General features: G+C 39.1%; 1 protein-coding gene across 1 annotated transcript in view; it reads left to right on the forward strand.

Annotated features, from left to right (window-relative positions):
* The window catches only part of MAML3 (mastermind like transcriptional coactivator 3), a 365,293-nt gene that overhangs the window by 201,600 nt on the left and 138,206 nt on the right, over positions 1-25,487 (forward strand). The window contains exon 2 of the mRNA XM_042467382.1: positions 18,853-20,346. Coding sequence (XP_042323316.1) covers positions 18,853-20,346 — 1,494 coding nt within the window. The remainder of the gene's footprint in view (positions 1-18,852; positions 20,347-25,487) is intronic.

Raw genomic sequence — 25,487 nt, forward strand, 5'->3', positions numbered from 1 at the left:
CTATATGCCAGGAACACTTTTACAGTACTTTCAAAACAGGAAAAGACTCTGCAGTTTTCTACATAAAATTCTGACATGTCAAGACCCTCTCAAAGAAATCTGCCTTTCTTCAAAGAATGTCCACTTAGAATTCAGGTCCTATTCCCTTATCAACTTCTCTCTCAGCAAAAGGAAGAATAAACAAGATTGTTCTCCCACAAGAGCATTCCTTCCTTCTCCATTACATCCCATATTGTTATCAAGACATTCATATAAGCAAGTGGGGTTAGCAGTTGCAAAGTATAGAAACTGCTGTTCTCCCAAGGTAATACTCTTTACAAAGTCAAGGCATAATTCAGTAGAATTAATTGAATCATTGTACATCACAGATATTGAAGTATTGAGATATTACTTTTTTGGTCAATAGTTCCCAGATAGTTTGGAAGATAGAAACATTTTGAACTATAACTCCTAGAATCCTCCAGCTTGATACTGCAAGTTGTAGCCTACCCCCTAGCTTTCCTAATCATTGTACAAACTATGCAGTTTAAAGATAAGAGCCAGGAACTGAAGAAATATAATTTTATACCATGTTCCTCTTTCTCTCACCAAAAGCACATGGAGAAAAAACTGACCTGGCAGCAGAACCATTTTAGGGCATGAGAGTTTAGATGCTCTCCCAGTGCCTAGCTCTACCTTCTAAAAATGGCTTTCCAGGAAAAGGTTGTATGAGGGTTAGTACTTGTCATTAGCTCTCTTAGTATCCTTATTTTACACACAAGTATTAATGATTTGCTCTAAGATGGGATAGGGTGACTCATCAAGTTAGGACGCTGACTCTGATGATCACAAAGTCAGCATTTTGAGACCCAGGTGCAGTGTAGTGGAGTGAGCTCCAGTCATTAGTCCCAGCTTCTACCATCTTAGCAGTCCAAAAGCATATAAAAGTGCTAGTAGATAAATAGGTATCATTTCAGTAGGAAGGTAACAGTGTTCTGAGCAGTCAGGCTGGCCACACAACTAAGGGTCCTATTTGACAACTCTGGCTCCCTTGGTTTAGTAATGGAAATAAGCATTGCCTCCTACAGTCACACACGATTAGACAATCTTGTCAAAGGGGAAACCTTTACCTTTTACCTAAGAAACCAAATGTAATAAAAGTTGTCAAAGATATGTTGTTATTTAATAACAGGGCTAATTTTTATTAGTGAATACATAATATTCCATAGGAAGTGTTGTGGGCAAAGACATATACTTTCTTCATGTATTCATAGTGCATCTATGGTGCACAGTTACAGCCCTTTGATAATATTTGCACTGCCATGGCTCCCTTCTATGAAATCATGAGTTTCTGAAATACTTAGAATTCTCAACTGGGGTTTTAGCCAGTCCCTGGAACTCCTGTTTCAGAAGTATGAGCATTGCATGCAAAACACACACACACACACACACACACACACAAACCACAGAGATCTCTCTAGTAGAGAATTAAAAGTACAAACCCTAGATTGTAAATTCCAGGATTCTTTACATTGGAGTCAAGACAGATAATGTCAGAGGCATGGTGGCTCGGTTGCATGGAGGTGGCAAATATTCTTGCAGTTTTATGGTCATTCTTCCTGCAGCTGGTCCAGGCTGTACAAGAGCCATCCAGATGCTTGATCCTACTCCTAACAGATGCTTAGTTCCAGAAAACCCCATCAAACATGCAATGGCTGAAGGAGGAGTGGCTGTAAAACTATGAATAAGTTACAGTGGGACCTTGTTATCCGCTGGGGTTTGGTTCCAGGACCCACACCCACCCCCCATGGATAACAAAATCCATGTATGCTCAAGACACATTAAATATAATGGCAGAGCAAAATGGTGTCCATTATATAAAACGGAAAATCAAGGTTTGCTATTTGGAATTTATACTTTTTAAGAATATTTTCAAGCCGTGTATGTTTGAATCCGTGTATAAAAAATCAGTGTACGGAGGGCCAATTGTATATGCCTCTTCAGCAATGGATCCTCCAGCTGCTGACATAGGATTCTGGATAACCTGGGGTCAAGCAAAAGTATGGTTATACTTTCAACAATTGTGTTAGGAGAGGGGTGGGGATTAAACTGGTAGTTTCCAATCTTGGATCCTCAAATGGTGTTGGATTACTGTTCCCAGAATTCTTGATTTCTTGGTCATGCTGGCTGTGTTTTGAGAAGTCTAACGTTTGGTGACCTGTGTTTAGGAACCACTGGACTAAGCCATGTGAATCCCAAAACAATCTTGCTCAATTCATCTGAGTGTAACAACACTACAGAGCCCTAGCAGTTTGACACCATTTCAACTACCCTTGGTCCATTATACATAATCACGGAATTTGTTCTTTGGTGAGGTTTTTCAGATTCACTGCTAAAAAGTACTAGTACTCTGGTTCAGTGGAGTAGATAAGATTTCTTTAGCAAATAATTCTGAGTATCTCACCAAACCATAAATCCCAGAATTCCATAGCATGCAGCTAGTGACCATCAAAGTGACATCAAACTGCTGTAATTGCCTAGTGAGGATACATTCTCTTTCAGCCATATAAATCTATAGGTTCTAAAGCATATTCCACCATTGGACAACAGAACCTTGAATTGAAAAGATGAAAAGTTACTTAAATATTACGAAGCAACTATGTTAATTTCTGTTGCACAAGTGTTAGATGCATGCAAAAAGAAACCTTAACAAGTGGATAGTTAGTTGAGACATACATAAGAACTGGAGGAGGAACTACTGTACATCTCTTCTTTACTACAGGGAACACAAAGCACAGCTAGTTTACGTTTGACCTTCATTAAAATGTATGCCTATCTGTGGAGCTTTGTATATTCTACATGTTTGAATGCTCTGTGCCCATGCACTGAAATAATTTCCATTTCAACATTTTGATGTGTTTCTTGTGGCAGTTGAAACAATATTAGAGCCCTCCAGTGGGCAAACTCATTTTTCTAGGTTATGGAAATTCTGCTAGGGTAGTGTTTTTATTAACATTTCTTTTGCATTTCCCTTTGTCAGCAATATGTATTTTTTGTCTTTAGTTCTGAGGGAAAGTAAAGATATTAAGACTCTTAACCATAGATAAGAAGTGTGCATTCTTAATGCCAATGGAAGAGGTCAAGTGGTTAAATGAGAAAAAATAAAATTTGTATTAGTACTAACTTCTTCCCATATGCATGGCTCCAAGTCCCTGCGTTTAGATTTGTCACCTTGCAATGCTGTGTGTTTTAGAACCTGTGGCCAATAGAGTATGTGTGGGGATTTTAATAATCTATACTATTTCTCTAATCATTTAATTCTGGCATTACAGCAGTGCTATCCAAGTTTATTCCACTTGCTACCTCAAACTCCTGCTCTTCATTATTATTATTATTATTATTATTATTAACATTTATTTTTAGATCGCTGTAAAGTTTACACCCCACTTTACATAGTAAGGGTCAAAAAAAGAAAGAAGAATAAAAACCTGCCAAGTGGCATACAGTCTAAAACAAAGAGCAGAAATTGGTTGCAACATGTGGTTTCTCTGTTCTAAATTAGGTCTTGCTACTGCTAGGCAAGTATATTTTTAATGTAAGGTTCAAGGAGACTGACAAAGTGGTCAGAACATTAGAAGTGAACTAAGGAAACTCAGGTGCAAATCTTTATTCAGCTCCAGTGTGTTTCAGCCAGTTACTTTATCAACCTACCCTACCCTATAAGTTTGTTGTGAGGATAAAACCCTTTGGAGGGAAGGTAGGAATTAAATGTAATAAATACTTAATTGCTGGTGTTGCTTTACAATTATTCTAGTAATTCCCTGATCCTACTCAAAGCAACAGTTGAGATCTTGGTAGAAAAGCACAATTTTTCTAACTTTGTCCCACATAGCCCTGCGTTCTGACCATATTTCAACAGGAAAACATTACCTTTGATGACCTTTTTCTCCAGTCAACATCACCACTACCACCATTCTAAACAGATACAGGAAAGTGGTTTTCTTGGAGGCTAACATGACTCTGCACTGTAAAATGCAAGAGCCTAGGCCTGAAAACAACTTGCTTGGGCAGCTGGTACCTGGTACCTTGGAAGGAGCCACTCTCTGGTCTACAAAAATTCCTAAAGTGCCATGGAGGGCTCAACATAGTGTTCTTAATCTAGGATATTATAAGAAATTAAGGTAATGCCCTTCTACTTGCTTGTTCAGATGCTCTAGAATGTGGTAAAAAATTAATGGAGGTGGTGGAAATGACAATGGGAACACTTTGAAAATGTGAACTGCACTACAAATCAATTTGGAATTTTTTTTAAAAAGTTAGTTTCTCCTATCTGCTTTATTCCATTGTACCCAAACAAGGGAGACTGCTGTCATTGTCAGAAGGAGAAAGAAAGAGATCTGGGGTAGGGAGACATGGGAGAAGATGGAGATGTGCAATCTCATCAGACTGGCTGCTCCAAACAGTGGCAAAAGGTTTGCACAGACTGAGTTGAGTTAGTAGTTTAGAACATGGCTTCTCATGTTATCTGATGTGGGGACTGGCAGTTTTCTTTTTCTAGTGTGCCAGGGACTGTTACCATATTTGTGTTCATTAGCTAAACTATTCTGGAAACTAATCGTGTACTAGTAGCTGATAGCTTGCCAACCAGCACTGGTCCACTGACCACCAGTTTGAGTAGCATTGGTTTAGAAGACATGCTTCTCCCCATGCCTCAGAGAGCATTTTCCTCTATTTATTTATTTATTTATTTATTTATTTATTTGTGGAATAGTAGTTACAGTAACAATAGTAAGGCCCTAAACAGTCTGGTACTTTGTGCTGGCCTGGGGCTGAAAGTAGGGCTTGGTAGGGCTGGGCGTCCACAAGCGCCCAGCCCTACTTTCACTGCCTGTGCGCCATGTTGGCACGTGCCCATCCACACGGGACATGCCATGATGATGCACGGGCGTCAGAGCACCCAAACGCAAGCTCCGCGCAAGGGGCGTCATCCTGGCGCCCCTTCCAAGAAGCTGCTTTTGGCAGTTCATTTTTGTTCCCAAGAGGGAGTGGATCATTGTCGCGGTGTCTGGTCACCGCGGCGATGATCTGGGGCAAAATGGGGTGGCTGCAGGCCGCCCGTCTGACGAGTCCCTAAGTTAGAATTCAAATATATAGCTGTATTAGTCTATAGAATCAGTATGTAGATATATCCTGTAGCACCTTTGAGACTAACTAAAGAAAAAAATTGGAAGCATGAGCTTTCGTAGACTTAAGTCTACATCCTCAGATGCATCTACAAAAGCTCATGCTGCCAACTTGTTTCTTTAGCTAGTGCCAAAAGTGCTACAGAATCTATCTACATACAAATTATAAGTTATCAGTGATTAATCCAGCAAGTTATTTTATGTAACAGAAACAAGTTGGTTGATCACAGTAATAAGTAATATAACACATTCTTCTTAAAAAAAGTAATATTCCAAGCTCTGGCTAGGGATGACTTAGATCCAAACCTGTTGTTATGGGGAGTGGCAGTATACCAGATTACATGTTCCATATACCTTCTTCATACCTTCAGAAAAAAATGTCAAACATAAACACTTCCTCTTGGCATCCCCATCTCTTTGAAAGCCTGTCTGCTGTGATCCTCAACAAGCTTTGTCAGCTTATTTGCTTTGCTAGGCTTGCTTGAAAACAACACTTGGAAGACCAAGCCATCAGTGGCCTTTGTAGCATGAAATAAAGTTATTTGTGCTCAGCATTCATAGTCATTTAGATATTAGCAACTACAAATGCTACTTTCATTGTCCCAATTTGGGGAGCAGTATGTACAATACTAATTCCCTTTACATGGATGCAACCTACTGCGAAAATAAATTAGCACATTGGAGTGGTTTTCAAGCAATCACCAGAGGTATCATGTGTGTGAAATACTGTAAAATCTTTGAAAAAAGTCTCAGGATTCTAATAGAGTGCAAAGGTATAAATCTTTATTTACATATCTAAAATATTTCTGACTGTCATTCTAGGAGAATAATTTATAAGGTTGCTTAATTCAAATAAAAACAAAATCATTTAAAATTAGAACACCAGAAATAAATTGTTCAGAGAAATAATTATTGTCAGTTGATAGTGGTGATTCTTTCCAAGTGAGACAAATCAACCCACTATCCTTTCATAGCCCAAAATATGAAAATTATAAAAGACAGTAAGCAATTTTCCCTTATGCCTCAAAAAGTCTATAAAATGTGTGCCATAAATCAAAATAAACATGCCTTGTTAGCCAAGGTTCCATTCCTGCAAAGGCTTCATCTGTTATGACCACTGACCATATCTCTATCTGATGGAATGCTAAGAGAAGGACCTTGCAAGACAACGTGGTTGCACCAGGTCCATCTGGAAGGAGTCATTATTGAAGATTAGTGCACCTCTAGACAGTTACTTTAAAATTTTAAAGAGAAACAAGAGCACTTTCAATTGGACTTAGAAATCAACTGGAACTACGTAAATGATTTTTAAAATAAAATGTTAGAAAATACATTCCAGGTAGCACATACCAGCCCAAACCTAAATGATATATTCTATGCTAGTTGTAGTTTCCAAATAAAAAGCACATTGCAGCAGTCTAAAGAACATGGAAAACTATTCTACAGATGTAATAAATTATTATGGCTCCAGATCACAAGAGAGTAGTTACTGATATAATTACAGTTCTAAAGAAGTAATTGGTTACTTTTCCATTTCTCCAAAGTAACTGGATTAGCTGTTTTCAGTTGTTTTCCAAAAGCAAATCTGAATTGTAAAAAACTGGTCTTCTACAGTGCCCATCATTATCATCTGTACATGTACAACAAGGCATGAAGCAGCAACATGGCCTACAGCATCAGGCAATGTTTGAAGCATGTCATGTTCTTTCTCTACCTTTTAATGAGGCCACATCTCCATAAATAGGAACAAATACAAGTTATAGTTAGATCACAAAGGAATGAAGTTCTCTCTCATCAAAGTATGACCAGAGTGTAACTGAGCTTTACCTTTGTTAACAAGGAAAGAAAGTAGAAGTAACTATTTATTTGTACATAAATTATTTTCCAGTTCTGGTTTAGAGGTGGGAGGAATAAAGGACAGTGGGCAGATTCTTCTCCCTTGGAAAGAATGCAGCTGTTCTAAACTGGTGGAAAATTGCCACTGTCAATTGATAATCATTATTTCTCTAAAACAATTTACTTCTCAAAATTCAGGCAATAAGCCCTCTTGACTAGGGCAATTTGACTCCAATGTGTGGATTAGGAAGATGTTTTCCAATGTGAAGTCGGGTTTATTTTGCCAGAGAGCAAACTACTCTCTGCTTGGTAAAGCTAGTCCAAGCTAGAACCTTTTAGCCAACGCAGTGTGCTGTTAGAAGGTGTACCAGGAAGTCAGTGGGGGAAAGTAGTAAAGTCATGATCCTAAGACTACTCATAGAAAACAGTTTTTTAAATCCATGGAATTGCCCCCAGGGAAAGAGAAGTTGCAGGGTTTCTCTCCACATGACTGATCGCTTTCAGACCTGTAAGAAAAAAAAGCCCTTGATAAGCTCATGTGTCTTGCTACTCTGCACATACTGATCCCATAATAATCACAGGCCCTTATTGTAGCGAACAAAGATCATTCCTGTTTTTATTGATCCTCTTTACTTTTGGTAGAGAATAATTCTACAAGCCAATAGCAAGTGTGATCTTCTGTATCAAATGTACAAAATTTGCAGAGATTGGAAATGTTACTTCTTTGGACTAGAATCCTCAGAATCCCTCACTTTTCCAAGCTCTGAAAACATGTGTTTTCAGAGAACATCTTCAATCTGTTCTAACATAGATATGAGCCAAATAAATGATAGTAAAGGCACTCTCCAATAGGTGCCTCTGGAAAATGTCCATCAACATGAAAACCACTGCCTTGGGGGTATTGGCTGCTCTTCTGAAAGTAGGTACAGTATAAGTTTTAGTCACTGTTTTGATGGGTTTTAGAATCTCAGAACCAATTCTGATAGGGACAAAAATGCAACAGGAAAATAAATGTAATGAACTTGTGTAAAATACAGTACAATAGAAGGGAAAGTTTGTTTTTTTTCTGTGAAGGCAGTCTAATTGCCAATGTAAATCTGGTTTGAGCTTGGAATAGTCAAAGGCTGTAAAGGCCAGGCTGTATCATTTTATTTTTTTAAATTTTATTTATCAGTACAATACCAAAAGATTCAAACAAAAGTCTGTTAATGAAGAGAATAAGATCAACTGAAGCCCACTGTGCCAATGCACTGCAGTGCATTTCTACACCACACCTGAAAATAACAAAGCATCATTGTGCTGTGTGCTGTAAGCAAAGAACTGCAGAGGTCTCACAGTGATGTTGATTTCGATCTTGTTTGTGCACTGAGGTTCTAACAAAAGAAAACATTTATTCTCTTCCCCCCCTCCCGCCCCATTTAATATTGTTAAAAGGCAGAATCCCATAATAAGACTTGTTTATCAGTTAGTATATGGGTGGACTGGAGGAGATTCAGCGGGTTTGCATAAATATGGGACAGAAAAAGATGCTTTATTTTGTGTTAGCAATCACTTAACATACCCAAAGAAGCCCTGCCTTTTAAGGTGTATACACCTGTGTAAGGATGTGTATGTGACATGAACCAAGCCCATAGCTGAATCATACTATTTGGGAGCAGTATTGGTGCTTTCTGTGACAAAGAAACCTTCCTCCAAAGCTGCCAGAACCCAATCTGGGTCCTGGCTAAACTTTTTCTGGGATTGAGGATTCAGGAAGACAGGGACACTCTCCGCCCCTATGCCACCCTTCCCATTGGTTTCATTTCTATGAAAACACGATAATAAAGGATGGGAGTTGAGTAAAAGACAAGTTCACTTTCTAATAATAGAACATGGTCACATAGATCCACAAGGTTTAAACGACTGTTTAGTTCTGTAAAATGTATAATGGCCTGTTCCAGACTGCCAAAATAAAGCTGCTTCGGGTCTCTTTGGAGGTATGCTGTTTAAATGATGCATGGGTCCTAAGAGTCCAGAGGTCGCACCAAAGCCACACTCCATTCCTAAGCACTGGAGTGCAGCTTTGGTGCAGCTTCCGGATTCTTAGGATGCATGCATCATTTAAACAGCATACCTCCAAAGAGACCCGAAGCAGCTTTATTTTGGCAGTCTGGAACAGGCCATTGTCTCTTTTTATGACAAAGATTTATCACCACTATCTGGGTGTGGGTAGTGGGTTTCCAGATGCAGGATTGCAGGTTGCCCACCCCTAAAATACTTTTGACTATTTAGGATTCATGGTAAAAACATATAATATGAAATTTGTTTTTAATATTAAAAGCAAGACCCTTATGTTCTTAAGTGATATGGCAATAGATTATACGGAAAGTAAATAAAGAGACAGAGATGGACAATGCTATATGGGGTTGGTAACAACTTTACATCTTTGACCTAATTGTTATGTCAAGGTCCAGTTGAGCTTGCAGAACAGTCAGAAATGAGAAATTTAATTATACCTATGTTTGTTATTCCTGTGTACATTGCCAAGGGACTTTATGGGCCCAAACAGACAGGCCAAAATAAAGCTACTTTGGGTCATTTTGGAAGTATGCTATTTAAATGATACACAAATCTTAAGAGACCAGAAGTTGCGCCAAAACTGCGATCCAGTCCTTAGGACTGGAGTGTGACTTTGGCGTGACTTCCGACCTCTTAGGACTCATGCATAATTTAAACAGTATACTTCCAAAGTGACCCAAAGCAACTTTATTTTGGCCTGTCTGTTCGGGCCTTATGTTGTTGGTTTCCTATTTCAGAACCCATTATTCTGCATGTTTACATTAATCCTTGCTTTTGCATGTGTTAAATAGACTGAAAGCCAAGAAATGAAAATGCTAATCTTAAACACTGAGAAAAACAAAAACAAAAAAGTGCAATGTGATGCTTGTGCTTTTATAATCAGACGTTGCAAATAAAATAAATAAAATCCTATGTATATTTTAATCAGTCACAGTAATCGTTTCCTACTTTCTTTTCTTTCTCTTTTAATCTCAGTCCCAAAAACAAATGTAGAAGCCAAGGTGAGTAGGTGAGATAGCCTGACGTGGATCTTCAGTCTCGTAGTGAATTGAGTCATAAGCAACAAGTGCCTCCTGTTTTGAGGAGTGCTTTATTAGGCCAGAGTGCTGATCATCTGGCTTCTGTGACAGATACAAAGCTGTCTCCTTCCCACACACCTGTCTGGATCTTCTGACAACCACAGATCTGTTTTCTTTCTATCTCTTGATCCAGTGATGTAAAATGCTGGTTGGATGATTCTTTGTATAAGCATGATGGCACTGCCTGTTCTAGAGGTTGGTGGTTTTTTTATGTCTATAAAATTCATACATAGGGTGTGGACTTGGAGGCAGATAAACATTAAAATAGATGCATGTGCTATGTCCCTGAGGAAAAATGGTAAAATAAATTCCCCTCCCCAAAACATTCTTGAGATGTAAAGATGAATTCAGAAAAATCAACATGTGCTGCAGGAATGTTGGGTGTACAGATGTCTTAGCCCTGGTAGCGCAGTGATTAAATACCAGTACTGCATCAACAATGTTGTGAGTTCGATCCCAGAGGGCTCCAGGTTGACTCAGCCTTCCATCCTTTCATAGGTCGGTAAAATGAGTACCCAGGTTGTTCAGAGCAATTGGTTTACGGACTGTAAACTGCTTAAAGAGTGCCGAGTTTACTATGAAGCAGTATAGAAATGTAAATATTATTGCTGCTGCTACAGATGAGTTTAGAAGAATCAGCATGTACTACAGGAAGTTCTAAGTATGCTCACACTTCAAGTTGTGATGTTAATTAAAAGACTGTTTAGAAACCATAGTGGGATACAGACTGCCCAAAAAGGGTAATCTGCCGGGGCCTCCTTTTCCACCAGCAGGAAGCTGCAGTGGATAAACCGTGCAGTTTCCTGCCAGCTAAAAAAGAACCCACAAAAAGCGGGTTCTTTTTCTGGTGCTAAGCATCCATCACGTCAAAATGGCAGTGCCCGTGTGTACAGGGCGCTGCCATTTTGACGTACAGAATATGTACTAGGGTTAGGGGGTGTCTGCATGGTGCATGCTCCCTAACCCTAGTACCGCCGCTGCCACGCCACATTTTGCCCATCTGTAACGGGCCTATGATAGCTAAATATGTGGCTTCCAGTATGCTTGTAGTAAATGGTGTATTTTATAGCCATTTTATTGGAATTGCTTTGGCTTCCAATTTGTCTCTAGGCTCAGAGATTTTGAAGCCTGAAGCGTGACTGACTCCTAGCAAATTTTATTTTTGCAGATAAATAGGGCCTTTTCACTGATGACCCTATATCTTTGAAACACCTTCCTGGGATATTTCTTTTCATCACCTATCAAACCCTCATCAGACAATTCTTGAAAACATTTATTTTATGAACTGGTTTTTATGTATTTTCATGTTCTGTAATGTACAGTTGGTCCTCTGTATCCATGGATTCTGCAGCCATAGATTCAACCATCTACGATTTGAAAACCTTTTTGTTAAAAAAATTCAAAAAATAAATCTTGATTTTGCCATTTTGTATAAGGAACTCCATTTTACTATGCAGTCATATATAATGGGACTTGAGCATCCATGGATTTTGAGATCTATGGGGGAAGTGGGGGTGGGTGGGTCCTGGAACCAAACCACAGCGGATACTAAGGGTCCACTGGACTGTATTATGCGTTTAATTTTTTAAATCACTTCAGGAAAACTTTGTCTTAAAATGTGAGATATAAGCATGTTACACACGCGCACAAAGTACGCGCTCTGCGCTTACTAGGGTTAGGAAGGGGTGTGCTAGGGTTAGGAAGGGTCTTACCTTCCTAACCGGCCCTGTCCCTAGTACGCGCGGCGCCCATCCACACGGGGGCTGCCATTTTGACGTCTCAGACGCACACCATCCAGACATCACGTGGCGGAAGCGACGCTGCGAGTGCGTGCCTTGCGCCTCACGGTGCCACTTCCAGGTGACAAAAAGAAGCGCCATTTCGGCGCTTCTTTTTAGCTGCGCCAGGAAGCCTCGCGGTCTGGCCGCTGGGGCTTTTCAGCACAGCTAATGGCGGCGGCGGCAGACCACCCGCCCGCTTTTGGGCAGTCTGTAATGCGCCATAATCAACATACTATTCATCACTTCATTTTGCTACCAGTTATAGGCATGGAGGATGAACTAAAGGGATATTTTAATTTGTTAAAGGTAGGCTTATGCAGATCATTTCTGATCTCCTGAAGAATATTTTAAAATATGATATCAGAAACATTTAGCATATGAATTGGCTATTTCACGCCCTTCTGTTTTGTCACACATTTATGTAATTATGACTGAAAGATGCCAAATCTTGCCCCAGTAATCTGATACTTAGTAGTCAGTTCTCATGTTCTGTTACGCAGAAGGGGTGTTTTCATTGACTGCATAAAATGTGGATTTGTTTATGACAATTCAAAATCCAGAATCTTTGCAGACATCCTCCTTAGTCCTCACTTGTGATTGTGAAGCTGTGTTGTGATCTGGACGGTGTCTTCTAATCTCTTGAGGAGTGTGTTAGATGGAGGATCTTTCCTCTTTCAGAAGGTTGAAGTATTTGACCTCAATACACATTCTAGCCTCACAGTTCTGTGATCCTAATATTCAATCATCGCTGCAGGAATGTTAAGTTCTTTTGAGCACAAATGACAGTGCAGCTCATCCGAAATGACATAGAGAATAAGAGACATCAATTTTAATAGAAATTTGAATCACAAGGATGATGAAGGGAGTAACACCCTTTTGTTCTTTCTTTTAAACCTGTGCCACCATGGAAGCATTTATTGATTTGTTTATTAACATTCCCTGTGCGCATAAAAGACACAGGCATACACATACACATGTGGCACAGATCAATCCTTTGCATTTTCCACCTCCCCACTCATGTCACAGTTTTGATGGCCTCAGTTATTTCTGCCCTTGTCAGGTGATAAGACATTTTGTCAGCCAAAAAGAAATCTAAATACATTCTAGTGTTACAAATGCCTTGGATGTTTAATTCTGAAGCATTTAGTAGCTATTTGATAGTGTGATCAAGATGCAAGGTTATCTTGATTAGTCTCCAGTCCATCCTAGTTAAGAAAACCAGCATAGTTTAATATCTTGACTGTTGGACTAGGACTCCAGTAGGCAAAGGTTTAAAGCCCCACTTGGTCACAGAAATCCACCAGTAGACCTTGGGCAAGCCACACTCTCTCAATCTTAGAGGCCATGACAAATCCCCTTTGAATATGGAAGAAAAAAACCCTATTGTAGAGTTGCCATAAGTCAGAGGTGACTTGAAGGCACATAAGAAGAGCAACCCTAGTTGTAGTATTTAGAATGAAAGGACCTGACTTGGTTTCAGGAATGCAAACTCAGTGGAAACAGTCCCATTATATGCTGTGTAGGTTAAAACAGCTATGATGACAGCCAGATCCTCCTTGTCTTATGATTATACTGACCATTGAGCTGTTTGGAAGTAATCTGGGGTAGAATGACCGAAAATGCTATGAAGCCTGATTGACTTTTATGGTCAGCGACAAAACCAAAAGAAAATTCAGGCTATGAGCTTGTTTTGAAGGAGCAATAAAAGCGCTAAACAGCAGCAGCAGGCCTGGTCACTCCCTAGACATAATTGAAATAGCTGCCCACTGAAGTCAGAATGAGATTGGGGGGGAGGCTGTGTAAGTGGCTCTGACTGTTGCTATAACAACAGCACCTTGGTCTAATTTCTTCTGAAAAATGACTTGCTGCTTGCAGGATGAAGTGGAGCAGCTTTTTGCAGCAGATGAAAGCTATGTCGACAGCCTTAAGTGCTCCCCTGTTTATGTAGTGGATACTCTGTGGTGTGCCCGTTCCAGTCCTGCTGAAATTTTCAAGTTGAGGTAGTTATTGGTGGTTCGGGGGAACAGTTTTCTGGTTATAAATGGCACCATGAAGCTGACCTCCTTTCAGGTCCACAAACAAGTTTCTCAAATGTGTAAATAATTAGCACTCACACATGTCCATCCATACCATCTGTTTTCTTGGTCTTAAAAAAAGTACTAGAGGCAGAAGGTCTCTATCTATCATCTGTCTGTCTGTCTGTCCATCCATCCATCCATCTATCTATCCTTATCTACCTACCTACCTACCATCTATCTACTGGCAACGTTATTTTTGGACATCATGCACAAGATTGGCATTTGCAGACTTCATTCAAAGAATTTAAAGTCCATTAATTTCGGGCATCACAATTTCTGTTGCTTGCTCCCAGGGTTAAGAATGTGAGCCCTCCAGATGTTGTTGGGATGTCACTCCCTGTAGCCATGCTGGTCTATGTTCAGGGAGTGAATACAGCACCTTGGTGTTGTCTGTGAAGAAAACTAAAATCTTACTAATACACAGATGAATTTGTTCACCCTTTGCACTATTTCTAAGTAGTTTAATTTGTACAACACATGGTTATATACCCACAAGATAATGGTTTGCTGCTGTGAGCATAAAAAATAGTGTACAATAAAATAGTTGAGATTTCTTCAGAGATGGAGACTAATGTGTCAGGGAGGTAAAATTAAGCCCTCCCCCTTGCATCCAATGGCAATTGTAAGCTGTTTACCAGCATGTCACCATGCAAAGACTTCACTGTTCACAAACTGGAATAATGTACATGAATATATATACTGAAAGTTTCTAATCAAATTGTATCCGAAGAAATAAAAAATCTGTGTAAATTTCTCTCCTAAAATTGTATTTATGACCCTGTTAATCTTATTTTATGCAGCCTCTTTCATTTCACTGTTGTGCCTTTCAGACTGCATTTTGATCTAGTCCTGAGATCATGTGCATCTAGATTTTTGATGCATCACAACAGGAATAGGCTTTGGCTTTTTGTTGTGTGTACGTATATAAGTTATGGTAAAAAGGGACTGTGTCTCCCTTATAGAGTACTGTTGACCCTGCATATCAATGGATTCCTTATCCATGGATTCAACCATCCACAGCTTGAAAATATTTTTTAAAAATATATACATTCCATACAAGAAACCCCTCTGATTTCACCATTTTATGTAAGGGACGCCATTTTACTACACCATTGTATTAATAGGATTTGAGCATCCACAGATTCGGTATCCACAGGGGTTCTTAGAACTAAACCCTAGCAGATATGAAGGGCCCACTCTAGAAGGGCCCACTGTATACAGTTCTAAATTAGCCTAAAGGTGCCAGATTCTGTCAGATTTTGGAAGCTAAGGAGGATTGGCTGTGGTTAATACTTGGATGGGAAACAGTGAATATCAGGTGCTGTAGGCTATATTTCAGAGGAAGGAATGGGCAAAACTACCTTTAACTATTCGTTGACTAAGAAAACCCTATGAAATACATAGGGTCACCATAAAGTGACATAAGGCAACTGGAAGACACTTACAACAGATAATTTAGGTTATATCTGCTAATTGTATAATATGAAACAGCCTTTGCATTTGGTTACAGTCCCCAGTCGAAATGTGTGTACAGCTAATTTTGAAATTTATTGGAGCTATTTATGAATGTCTATCTGATTATTTCCTTTCCTTTTTTAAAAAAGTGTGCTAACATGACTTAACATTTTTTTAAATTGCTGACATCATGATGCCAGGTTCATCCTGGAGTTGTTTGTAGGTTATTAATCCTTGATTCATTTTAAATGCTCAAAGGCTGAGGTGAAACTAAGGTTTAAGTGACACAAAATCTGTAAGGCAGACATTATTGAACTGAATTCCTAGAAGAAAAAAGAAAGTGAGAGTATGAGGTCTTATTATGCACCTTAGTTTTGATGGGGAAAACACAATAAATGTAAATTTGTGGTAAAAATAGTTCACTCTGTTGTCAGTGAGAGTGGAAGCCACAGAATGATTTAGCTCACTCCACCTGGATTTCAGTGGTACGGGCCAGATTACTTTGTTCTGGGTTTGTCTGCACCTTTGTACTTGTAGGAAGACTGGCTACACAATTAAGCCTGTGCAATAAATATAGCAATAGCATGTACATTTATATACTGCTTATCAGTGAATTAAGCACTCTCTAAGTAGTTTACAATCTGTAAGCTAATTTCTCTCAACAAGCTGGGTTCTCATTTTACCAATCTTGAAAGGATGGAAGGTTGAGTGAACCTTGGAGCCCTGCCTGGGATCGAACTCACAACGTTATGGCTGTAGTACCAGCATTTAACCACTGTGCTGTTCATCAATTGCTTGATTAATTATCTTTGAAAATATTCCACTGTTTCCTGTACATGCTAATGGATTCACATTACTCATGTCATAAAAAGGCATGTTGACAGCAGGAATGTAAAAGTTTTTCTTGTATCTAGTTTATTCTGTCCATTTTTTTCCTGCACAAGGAATGATGGTTGTCTTTGTGCTCAGATAGGATATATCATCACTGACCAACACTTAAAGCTGAGAAAGTTTAAATTTGTTTATTATTTTTATAGCAAACTATTGCACAAAAATTGAAAGTAAAATAAAAAGCAATTTGAATTTGCTTTTTACATAAAAGTAATTCAAGGTGACAAAACTCAGAATTCTGTACATATCACTTCACATTTTAAGTGGGAAGGTTATATTTTTTTAATAATTATATTATATATAATGCTCCCTGTATCTACTAAATTGAGAACTGTCATGGTATAGTGCTTTGAGCGTTAGACTAGGGCTCCAGAAAACCGAAGTTCAAATCCCTACTGGGGCACAGGGTGACTATGAGCAAGTCATATTCTCAGAGCCTCAGAGAAAGGCATTGGCAACACACACACACCCAACAAACCGTGCTGAGAAAAATCCAGGATAGGTTCACCTTAGGGTCACCATAAGTCAGAAATGACTTGAAGGTACACAAGAACAACAAATCTATTGAATGAGTTAAAGGGGACAGTTAGGCCATTGTTTTTCTCTCATACATTGGGACGAGATACAGAGAAGTTTGTTTTTTTATTTAATGTTGAAAACATTTTTAAAAAGGAACTTGATCTAATTTCTGAAATGGCATCTCCATCATTCTACCATGCCCACTTACCACCTTGTGGCTGCAATATGCAACATACCTCAGTCCCAAAGGGTTCTAATAAACCTGTAAGGAGACATTAATAGGAATAAATATATAGAGCATGGGCAAAGAGTGGCTAAGAGCAAGTCAAAAGAGCAGTAGAAGAGGGAAATAGATCTTAAAGGGTTTACTTTACACCAAAATCCAGAAGAAAACTATTTTTAGAGTGCATTAACACACACATTCCTCCTCCTCCTCTTCCTCCTCCTCCTCTTCTTCTTCAAAGTCATGAGTTGTCTTATGTATCTTAGGATCTCAAGGCAACACAGAATAAAAACAAAACAGTAAGATTGATAATATATGGTAAATAACTCAGAAGTACAATCACAGATATGCAGCTGCAAAACCACAATTGTACATTTTAAAAATATGCTTTATACTGAACATAGCCAGCCTCTGCTATCTGGATCATGACTGGTAACTAGGAACCTTTTTGACAGAGAGAGCAGATTTCCTGTTTTGCAAGTCATTTCCCCAGTTTTTCTAAATAGGTTTAAAGTTCACCTCAATACCTTTGATGAGAGTTCAGATGATAAATTGAAGAGATAGATTGTTACAGCATCCTCCTTTTGCATTAGAAAAGTGTTGTGCTTCCTGCAACTGTCACTTCAGTTGTAGTAGTTAGAGGGCTTAAGTGGGATTGAAGTGGTACCTAAACCTTGTCTTGTCTCATGAATGTAATGCTTAGCAGAGCAACACTAAACAGTGGAAAGACCAATGTGCTGTATTGGTATCTGACAAGTAAAGCAACAGTGCCAACAAACTTTCTTATCTGCTCCAGGAAAGAAAGGGAAAAAAATAAGGCTTTAATTAAAAAAAAAACTAGTGAACTGAGAATGGGGTGTTGTGTGATGTGACTGAGAAGAGGGTGTTTTTATTTATGGTACCTTGGAGGTGGAATGCTCTCCTTTATTAATTTGACATATTATCAAATCCAGGTTCCATGTGCTTCATGTGCTCTCAACTTAATAATGATGTCTGGATGTTTTATCTGATAATTTCTATGACACTTGTATTTGCTGTTATTTCTTCAATGCCAGGCGCTCCTCTATAATGGTTTCACCTTGTAGGCCCTATCCCTAGCTTAAGGTTTCTGCATTTAGCATTATAAAATAGTGAGTAATGTATTCTGTGAGCAACGTTTGTGCGGAAGTGTACATATCTAGAGTTGCAGACTAAGGCTGGAAACAGATAATAGCTCTTTAAAGAGCTCAAATATAATGAAATAGTAGCCATTATGAAATAATAACCATTACCTGTGGTGGACACTTCGTTTATTTCCCCCCACCAACTTCTCAAGTAATCCAAACCTTCGCTCCTCTTGAAACTTGCTAGAACTGTTTGACCAGAAACAATAGTGGGATAAGTAGGTGGAAAATATATTGTATATACCACAATTAAAAATGGCTGTATCATTCTACCTTCAAAACTGGAAGATGGGTTGTGCCAGCATAATGAGTTATCAGAAGTGGCTTCTGATGTGGGGTCGAAATGAACAGTGTAGGCCAATAACCTCCTGTCACCCCCAAAAGGTAGAAGGTTAGAGGATCTGCTGCAAAAAATATCTCTGCCTGTGTATTTTATTTTATTTGTATATTGCCTAGAGAGCTCATTATCAATGGTGGGATGTAATCTACTATCAGTAAAGTTGCAGAAACACACTAGTGCAAACATTTTTGTGTGCTTGCATCTGTGTAAAAGAAACATGAAATGCATGCAGGAGTCTAATGCATGAATTTGTTTTGTTTCTTCAAGCTTCAGGAAACTGTGAAGAGGAAATTGGAAGGAGCACGCTCACCTCTTAATGGTGAACAGCAGAATGGAGTCTGTGACAATACCTTCTCTCCCACCAGCAAGCGGATACGAAAAGATGGACCCGGGATTGAAAGAGTCAACAACTTGCCCAATAATTTGCCTTTGCCTTCCCTTTCCCCTCTTCACCAGCTTGACATAAAGCCATCATTACCCTTGCAGAACAGTGGAACTCATGCTGGCGGTCTAGATGACGTGAGTAAAAATGGTGGACTTCCAGAGATTAAACTCCCAATCAATGGGTGCACTGAACTTGAGGACAGTTTTAACATCCTGCACAACAGCAACAGCAAGGAGCTAAAGCAAGAGCCTTTAGATGATCCTAGCTGCATTGACAATTCTGACACATCACTTTCAAATCAGAATAAACTGTTTTCAGACATTAACCTGAATGACCAAGAATGGCAGGAACTGATAGATGAGCTGGCAAACACCGTTCCAGAGGATGATATACAAGATTTGTTCAATGAAGACTTTGGAGAGAAAAAGGACCCTGAATTTCCCAGGCCAACCACTGAGATTCAGGAGAATGCAAGTGTTAAAAGCGACCCATCTCACTCTCCATTTGCTCATGTACCTCTGGGGTCTCCACAGATAAGACCTTCTTCTTCAGGCCCTCCATTTTCAAATGTTCCTACAGCTTCTAGTTTACCATCTGTGTCTAGTGCGCCCCCTGCTCCAGTTCCTGACAATTCACCAGCAAACTGTGTGGTTCAGTCACCTCAGACTCCCAACCAAGCCCATACCCCAAGCCAAACTCCATCACGACCAGGTAATGGTTATCTCATGAATCCAACAACAGTTACAACAGCTGGCCCAGGGCCTGGCCAGGTGGCTGTGTCCAACACTGACTTGTCTCCAGCTGAGCAGCTTAAGCAGATGGCAGCACAGCAGCAGCAGCGAGCAAAACTCATGCAGCAGAAGCAGCAGCATCCAAATCAAACGTCAAGTTGGTCTCCAGTTGGTCCTCCATCTAGTCCTTATGGTGGACCCTTCAGTACAGATAAACCAAATAGCCCAATGATGTATCCCCAAGCCTTTAACAACCAAAATCCTGTAGTGCCTCCAACGGCAAGCAACCCACAAAAAACTACAATGAATAACTACCTCCCTCAAAACCACATGAATATGATCAGCCAGCAGCCAAATAACCTGGGTTCAAACTCCTTGAGCAAACAGACCAATATGCTTTCTTATGGCAACACTAAACCTCTGACTCATTATAATGCTGACTTGAGTCAAAGAATGACTCCACCAATGGCCAGTCCCAGCAAGAATTCCATGATGCCATACATGCAGCCACAGCAACCCCAACAGTCACAAATACAGACACAAATGGCACACTTGAGTGAGGAGCAGAAACGTATGCTTATTATGAAGCAGAAAGGAATGATGAATCAATCAATGGCTTATGGAACACTTCCATCCCTGGGTCAGGTAAGTTTGACCAAAGAATGTTCTTTAAATAGACTGTCTTAACAATCTGCCCCCACCCCCAAAAAAATTCTACAGCAGACTAGTGGAGTACTTACGCTTTTATAATACACTTCTCATACCATCCTAGTATTTCCTTCTGTAAGCATGCTGTTTTCAGAGTAATGTCAAACAACTCTCATTTGAGCTGTGTTCTTATTTCTTAGTATAACTCTATATACTCTAGGGCTATATTGTGAATCTATGGTGGTGATCATTTTCAGCTTTCATCTCCAGATGTTTTAGGTCATTTTTCACAAAAATGCTTCATTTGTTATGTGCACCCTATTGATTTATTTATTTAATTAATTGTAAATAGGACAATTGACAGCTTGTGCAAACCACAATATAAAAATAATATAAGTATTTTTGTCTCCCTAATGTGATAAATTCAAGTGAGGTTTTAAACAACATGAGATGAAATATACAGAATAATTGAGACTGTCTAGCCACAAATTAAAAGTAGCTGAGAGGCTGAGAATATTAAATTTATTAATTTCTCGAGTGTGTTATTTATGATGATGGAACCCTTCATAGCCAATTGACAGATGCAAATAAGTGCTATAAATTAACCTATTTCTGACATAACAATACTAGAGGAAGATTTTATGCATCTTAATCTGTTCTTATTACGTTTGCATATTGAACTCTGGATATGCAGTTTGCTACACTTTGGGAAAATCACAGATAATCACTGTCTTTTTAATTAAAGTCAATGTGTTTAAACAAATACTCCTGCAAAACAATTCCAGATTTCTCCAGCAATTTGATAGGGGCAGTTTAGATTTGGACCTGCCATGTTGTTATTTATATTATATGAAAAATTAGTAGTAATAGCATCAGCAACCACAGATTAATTTTACCACAGGAACATAGCAGATTGCATATTGGAATATGTAAGTGTAAATTTACTTGGTAAGATTTCTAGATGTAACTTTTTAAAGAAGACTGACCTGCTGATTAGGCTGCCTGTGTGCTTTAGTTTCACCTATGGATATGAAGACTGTTGTGGTTTTTCCAGGAGAATCAGATGTGCCTTAAATCTAGAAAGTGAATAGCCTTTAACCTTTGTTCATCTTGTTGGTGAACCTGTTTGGGATTGTATGAGTAAGCTATGGTGGACTTTTGTGCTTTTTGTTGTGATGAACCTGAGCTAACTATATAAAGGATCCTCTGGCAATAGGAAGCAGCTACAAGTTTGCTATTAAAAAGACCTATTGTTAATTGTATCACATACAGCTTTGACTAAATCAGCAGTTTCCAAAGCAATAATGGATTCTCCTCTACTGTGGTGGTGTGGTAAATGCTTGAGATTCATTATGGCTAATGTTGATATGACTGTGGCAATGATATCCATTGCCTAAATGTTAGAATACTTTGCTAAAAGTTGTGGTGTTAATAAACCCAATGTCATTTAGATACAATTCTTGGTTCATGGCAGATTTAAGGGGTGGAAGTGGGTCTTGGTTGCCGGTTTGTTAACAGCTGAGGAATCTATGGAACTCTACACATTTTTAGACTTCAGCTGCCATCAGCCCTAGCCTGCCTAGCTAATTGTGAATCATGGTAGAGTTGCAGTTCAACAACATCTGAGGGGACACACAATCCCCTAGACTTGTTTTACAAGGTGGATTATTATCTCACAACTGCAAAGGTATATGCTAATTGAGGAAATGGAGCTTGTGTACATGACAGAAGCCACAGTGGCTTCTTTTTACCAACACAGGGGTAAAATGGTGAAGTACTCATATGGTCTGCAGTGTAATCAATCCCATTGACAAGAACATGTACAAACCGTAATCTGCTAGTAGACATTTGACCCTTTACATTATATGTGAAATGTTTACTTAAATTCTGAATAAAGTATGCTGTGTTCTCACAAGAAAAAAAATATTTTCTTAAAATATATGATCACTCTTTTTTATCCAAACAGGGTTTTAAAAAATCACAGAATTAGCACATTATAAAACAGGATAATTATAACATGGATGCAACACAGCTATAATGTGTTGAAACACACTTGGTCATTTTTAACATTAACACAGAGTGAACAAATGATAAAAGTGTAAGAGCTCCAGTTTCCAACTGATTTCCCAAGTGTCATTTTTTTTCTGTACTTAGCCCACAGACTATTCCATTTCATCCCCAAAACTGTTGCAAGGGAACATACTATTCTATAGCTGTCTGTGCTGGTGTGTGTTATCCAGTTCTCCACCATTACCCCTAATATTTTATTTTATTTTATTTTATTTTATTTTATTTTATTGATACAGTTAATAAAAAAACACCTCCAGGAAGAACCCATACCAATACCACATAAGCCCCTGCATCTTTTTTAATTCACTTCCAAATGACCTGAGCAGAAAAAGAAATCTTCATGCTTCCATGTAGAAAGGTATTCAGGTCTCAGTGGGCCAATTTACAGCCGTTCAGAGAAAAGATTGACTTAGGTGGGAAAGGTAACACAGTAGTCTTCCATCTGGAATGTATTTCCCCTTCATTTTCTTGTTGCTTTCCTGAAAAATGTTTGTTGACTGACCTCCCTATGCATTCAAGAATAATTGTTCCTCACAATGATGGGAAAAGATTTCTTGATAACATAGAGCCAGAATCACAAAGATGGTGCCCCTCCCTTTCTGTCTTCTTCTCTCGGCCTCAGAAAACAAAGGGAATCAAGGAAGGCCAGCGTCTTTTACCTTATCTTTATTCTGTGCTTTATAGAAACAACAAAGGGGGGAAAGAATCTTTCTTCTTTTTGAAACGGTCTCCAAAATGGGGACATATCACTGCATGGTTAATATCTCTATTATGTGTTTTACTGGACATCTTTCTAACCTGTACACCTACAATAAACTTGTTGCTGGATTTGTTAGGAGCTGCCAGATGAAAGGCTGTATAGAGACTGTTATTCCTGTGTAATGCAATGCAAAAGAATTCCCTCTTAGCACTAACCCTGATCTAGTATCAGTAGTTTTAGAGCTATGCAGAAGTGGAGCAAAGGGAGAGTGTCTCACCATTTGTGGGGAAAGCTTATTGTACTCTGTGTAGCTGATTCTGAGTTGCATCTGTTATTCGCAGAAAGAACACAGGTTATGCCGATCCTGTGGTACTCTGCATGGTACACTGGCAGAAATGGGGTGTTCTTGCATTGCACTGTCAATACAGATAAGGAATATGCAGAACTTTACAGAACACAGTTATTGCTAGCTCATTTTCTTACTTACATGATTTTGCTCTATATGACTGTAAGTGCAACATGGAATGGGGGGATCCTTTAGGGATACACTACCACTCTGTTGGCAAAGTTATGGAGTTTTTTAGTGCTTGGAAAAGTTGCATTTTTGGATTGTAGATGCTATACCTAAGGATTCTAGGAACTGTAGTAAAAAGTAACTTTTCCAAGCTTTTGATTTTAAGAAACATGATTGGAAGAAATGACAAGGTATAAAGCTGCAGAAAGAATGTGACAGTTAAGCACCAAGTTTATATGGATATTTTACACCTCAACATATGGGAGTTACTGGCCCATTCATGTTTATAGATGCTCTATGTAGTTCTGATAAGACTATCTAAAATAGTACCTCTTCCTGAAACATAAGAGACTTGCAACATTTTCATGCCATGTTGGCTACATGAACATCCCAGCAGTGAGATCAGGAGCACATGATATTCATGTTATGCATGTGTCAGTGAGTAGCTGGCACACTGGGCTGTTTCCCAGGCTTTGATGAGCTTCATTAATTACACCATTAAAAAGAAAGTGTGTGTGGCTGGAGAGGAAACTATTAAGCTCAACATGAATAGGAGTAATTGGACAGTTGGCAAAGTGTTAAATTGGTGGTCTAGTGAGAGAAACGAGCAAATCTGCATTATTCTTGCATGCACAAGAGCCAGTGGAATTTGTGTGATCTCTCACTGAATATTGTTTCTCAGGACTTGCAGTGGTCATAATGCATTTCTCTGCTGAAAACCTGCAATGAGTAGCATTTGCACTGCCAAACCTCTGCCACCAATGCTGTAAGAAACATAATCCATAGAAAACACAGATGCTAATGCTTTGAGTATTTTAATGCTAATTCCAGTTCTGTTATAATGAGCACTAGACAGTTGTCATGTCTGTATTATTTCAAAAGAGAGGTTGGGTAGCAAAGAATCAAGCTTCTTACAAATACTTTTCCAATACTGCTAAAAGGAGGCAAGCTCAAATGTCCTGCATGGCTGCTTTGATTCCCAATTTCGGAGGGGGTGGGTGGGTGGGATATAAATAAATGTAATATAATAATAATACAAGACCCTGAATGCTCTAAAAGATCTCTGTATGGATTAACATGTGCATACTCTAAGGACACCAGATCCTGATTGATCTTGAAAGCTGAGCAGGGTCAGCCCTGGTTAGTAGTTGGATGGGAAACCACCAATGAATGCCAAATGCTGTTGGCTATCTTTCTGAGGAAGGAACTAGCAAAACTACTTCTGAGTATTCCTTGCCTAAGAAAATCCTTTGAAATTCATGAGGTTGCCAGTTCTGGGCACCACAATTTAAAAAGGATGATGAGAAACTGGAGCGTGTCTAAAGGAGGACGACTAAAATGGTGAAGGTTCTTGAAACCATGCCCTATGAGGAATGACTTAGGGAGCTGGGGATGTTTAGCCTGGAGAAGAGAAGGTTAAGAGGTGATATGATAGCCCTGTTTAAATACTTGAAGGGATGTCATATTGAGGAGGGAGCTAGCTTGTTTTTGCTGCTCCAGAGACTAAGATGCAATCTGCAAGAAAAGAGATTCCACCTCAACATTAGGAGGCACTTCCTGACAGTAAGGGCTGGTTAACAGTGGAACACACTCCCTCAGAGAGTGGTGGAGTCTGCCTCCTTGGAAGTCTTTAAACAGCAGCTGGATGACCATTTGTTGGGGATGCTTTGATTGAGATTTCCTGCATGGCAGGGGGTTCGACTGGATGGTCTTTGCGGTCTCTTCCAACTCTATGATTTTAAGGCAACAGATGACTGGAAGGCACATACATTAAAACCCATATCACAGAAAATGAAAATGTAAACAAAGCCAAAGAATAGCAGCTTTCTCCATGCTTTGTCACATGGCATTGTA

The sequence above is a fragment of the Sceloporus undulatus genome, chromosome 5 (assembly GCF_019175285.1).
Source record: "Sceloporus undulatus isolate JIND9_A2432 ecotype Alabama chromosome 5, SceUnd_v1.1, whole genome shotgun sequence".
NCBI lineage: Eukaryota > Metazoa > Chordata > Lepidosauria > Squamata > Phrynosomatidae > Sceloporus > Sceloporus undulatus.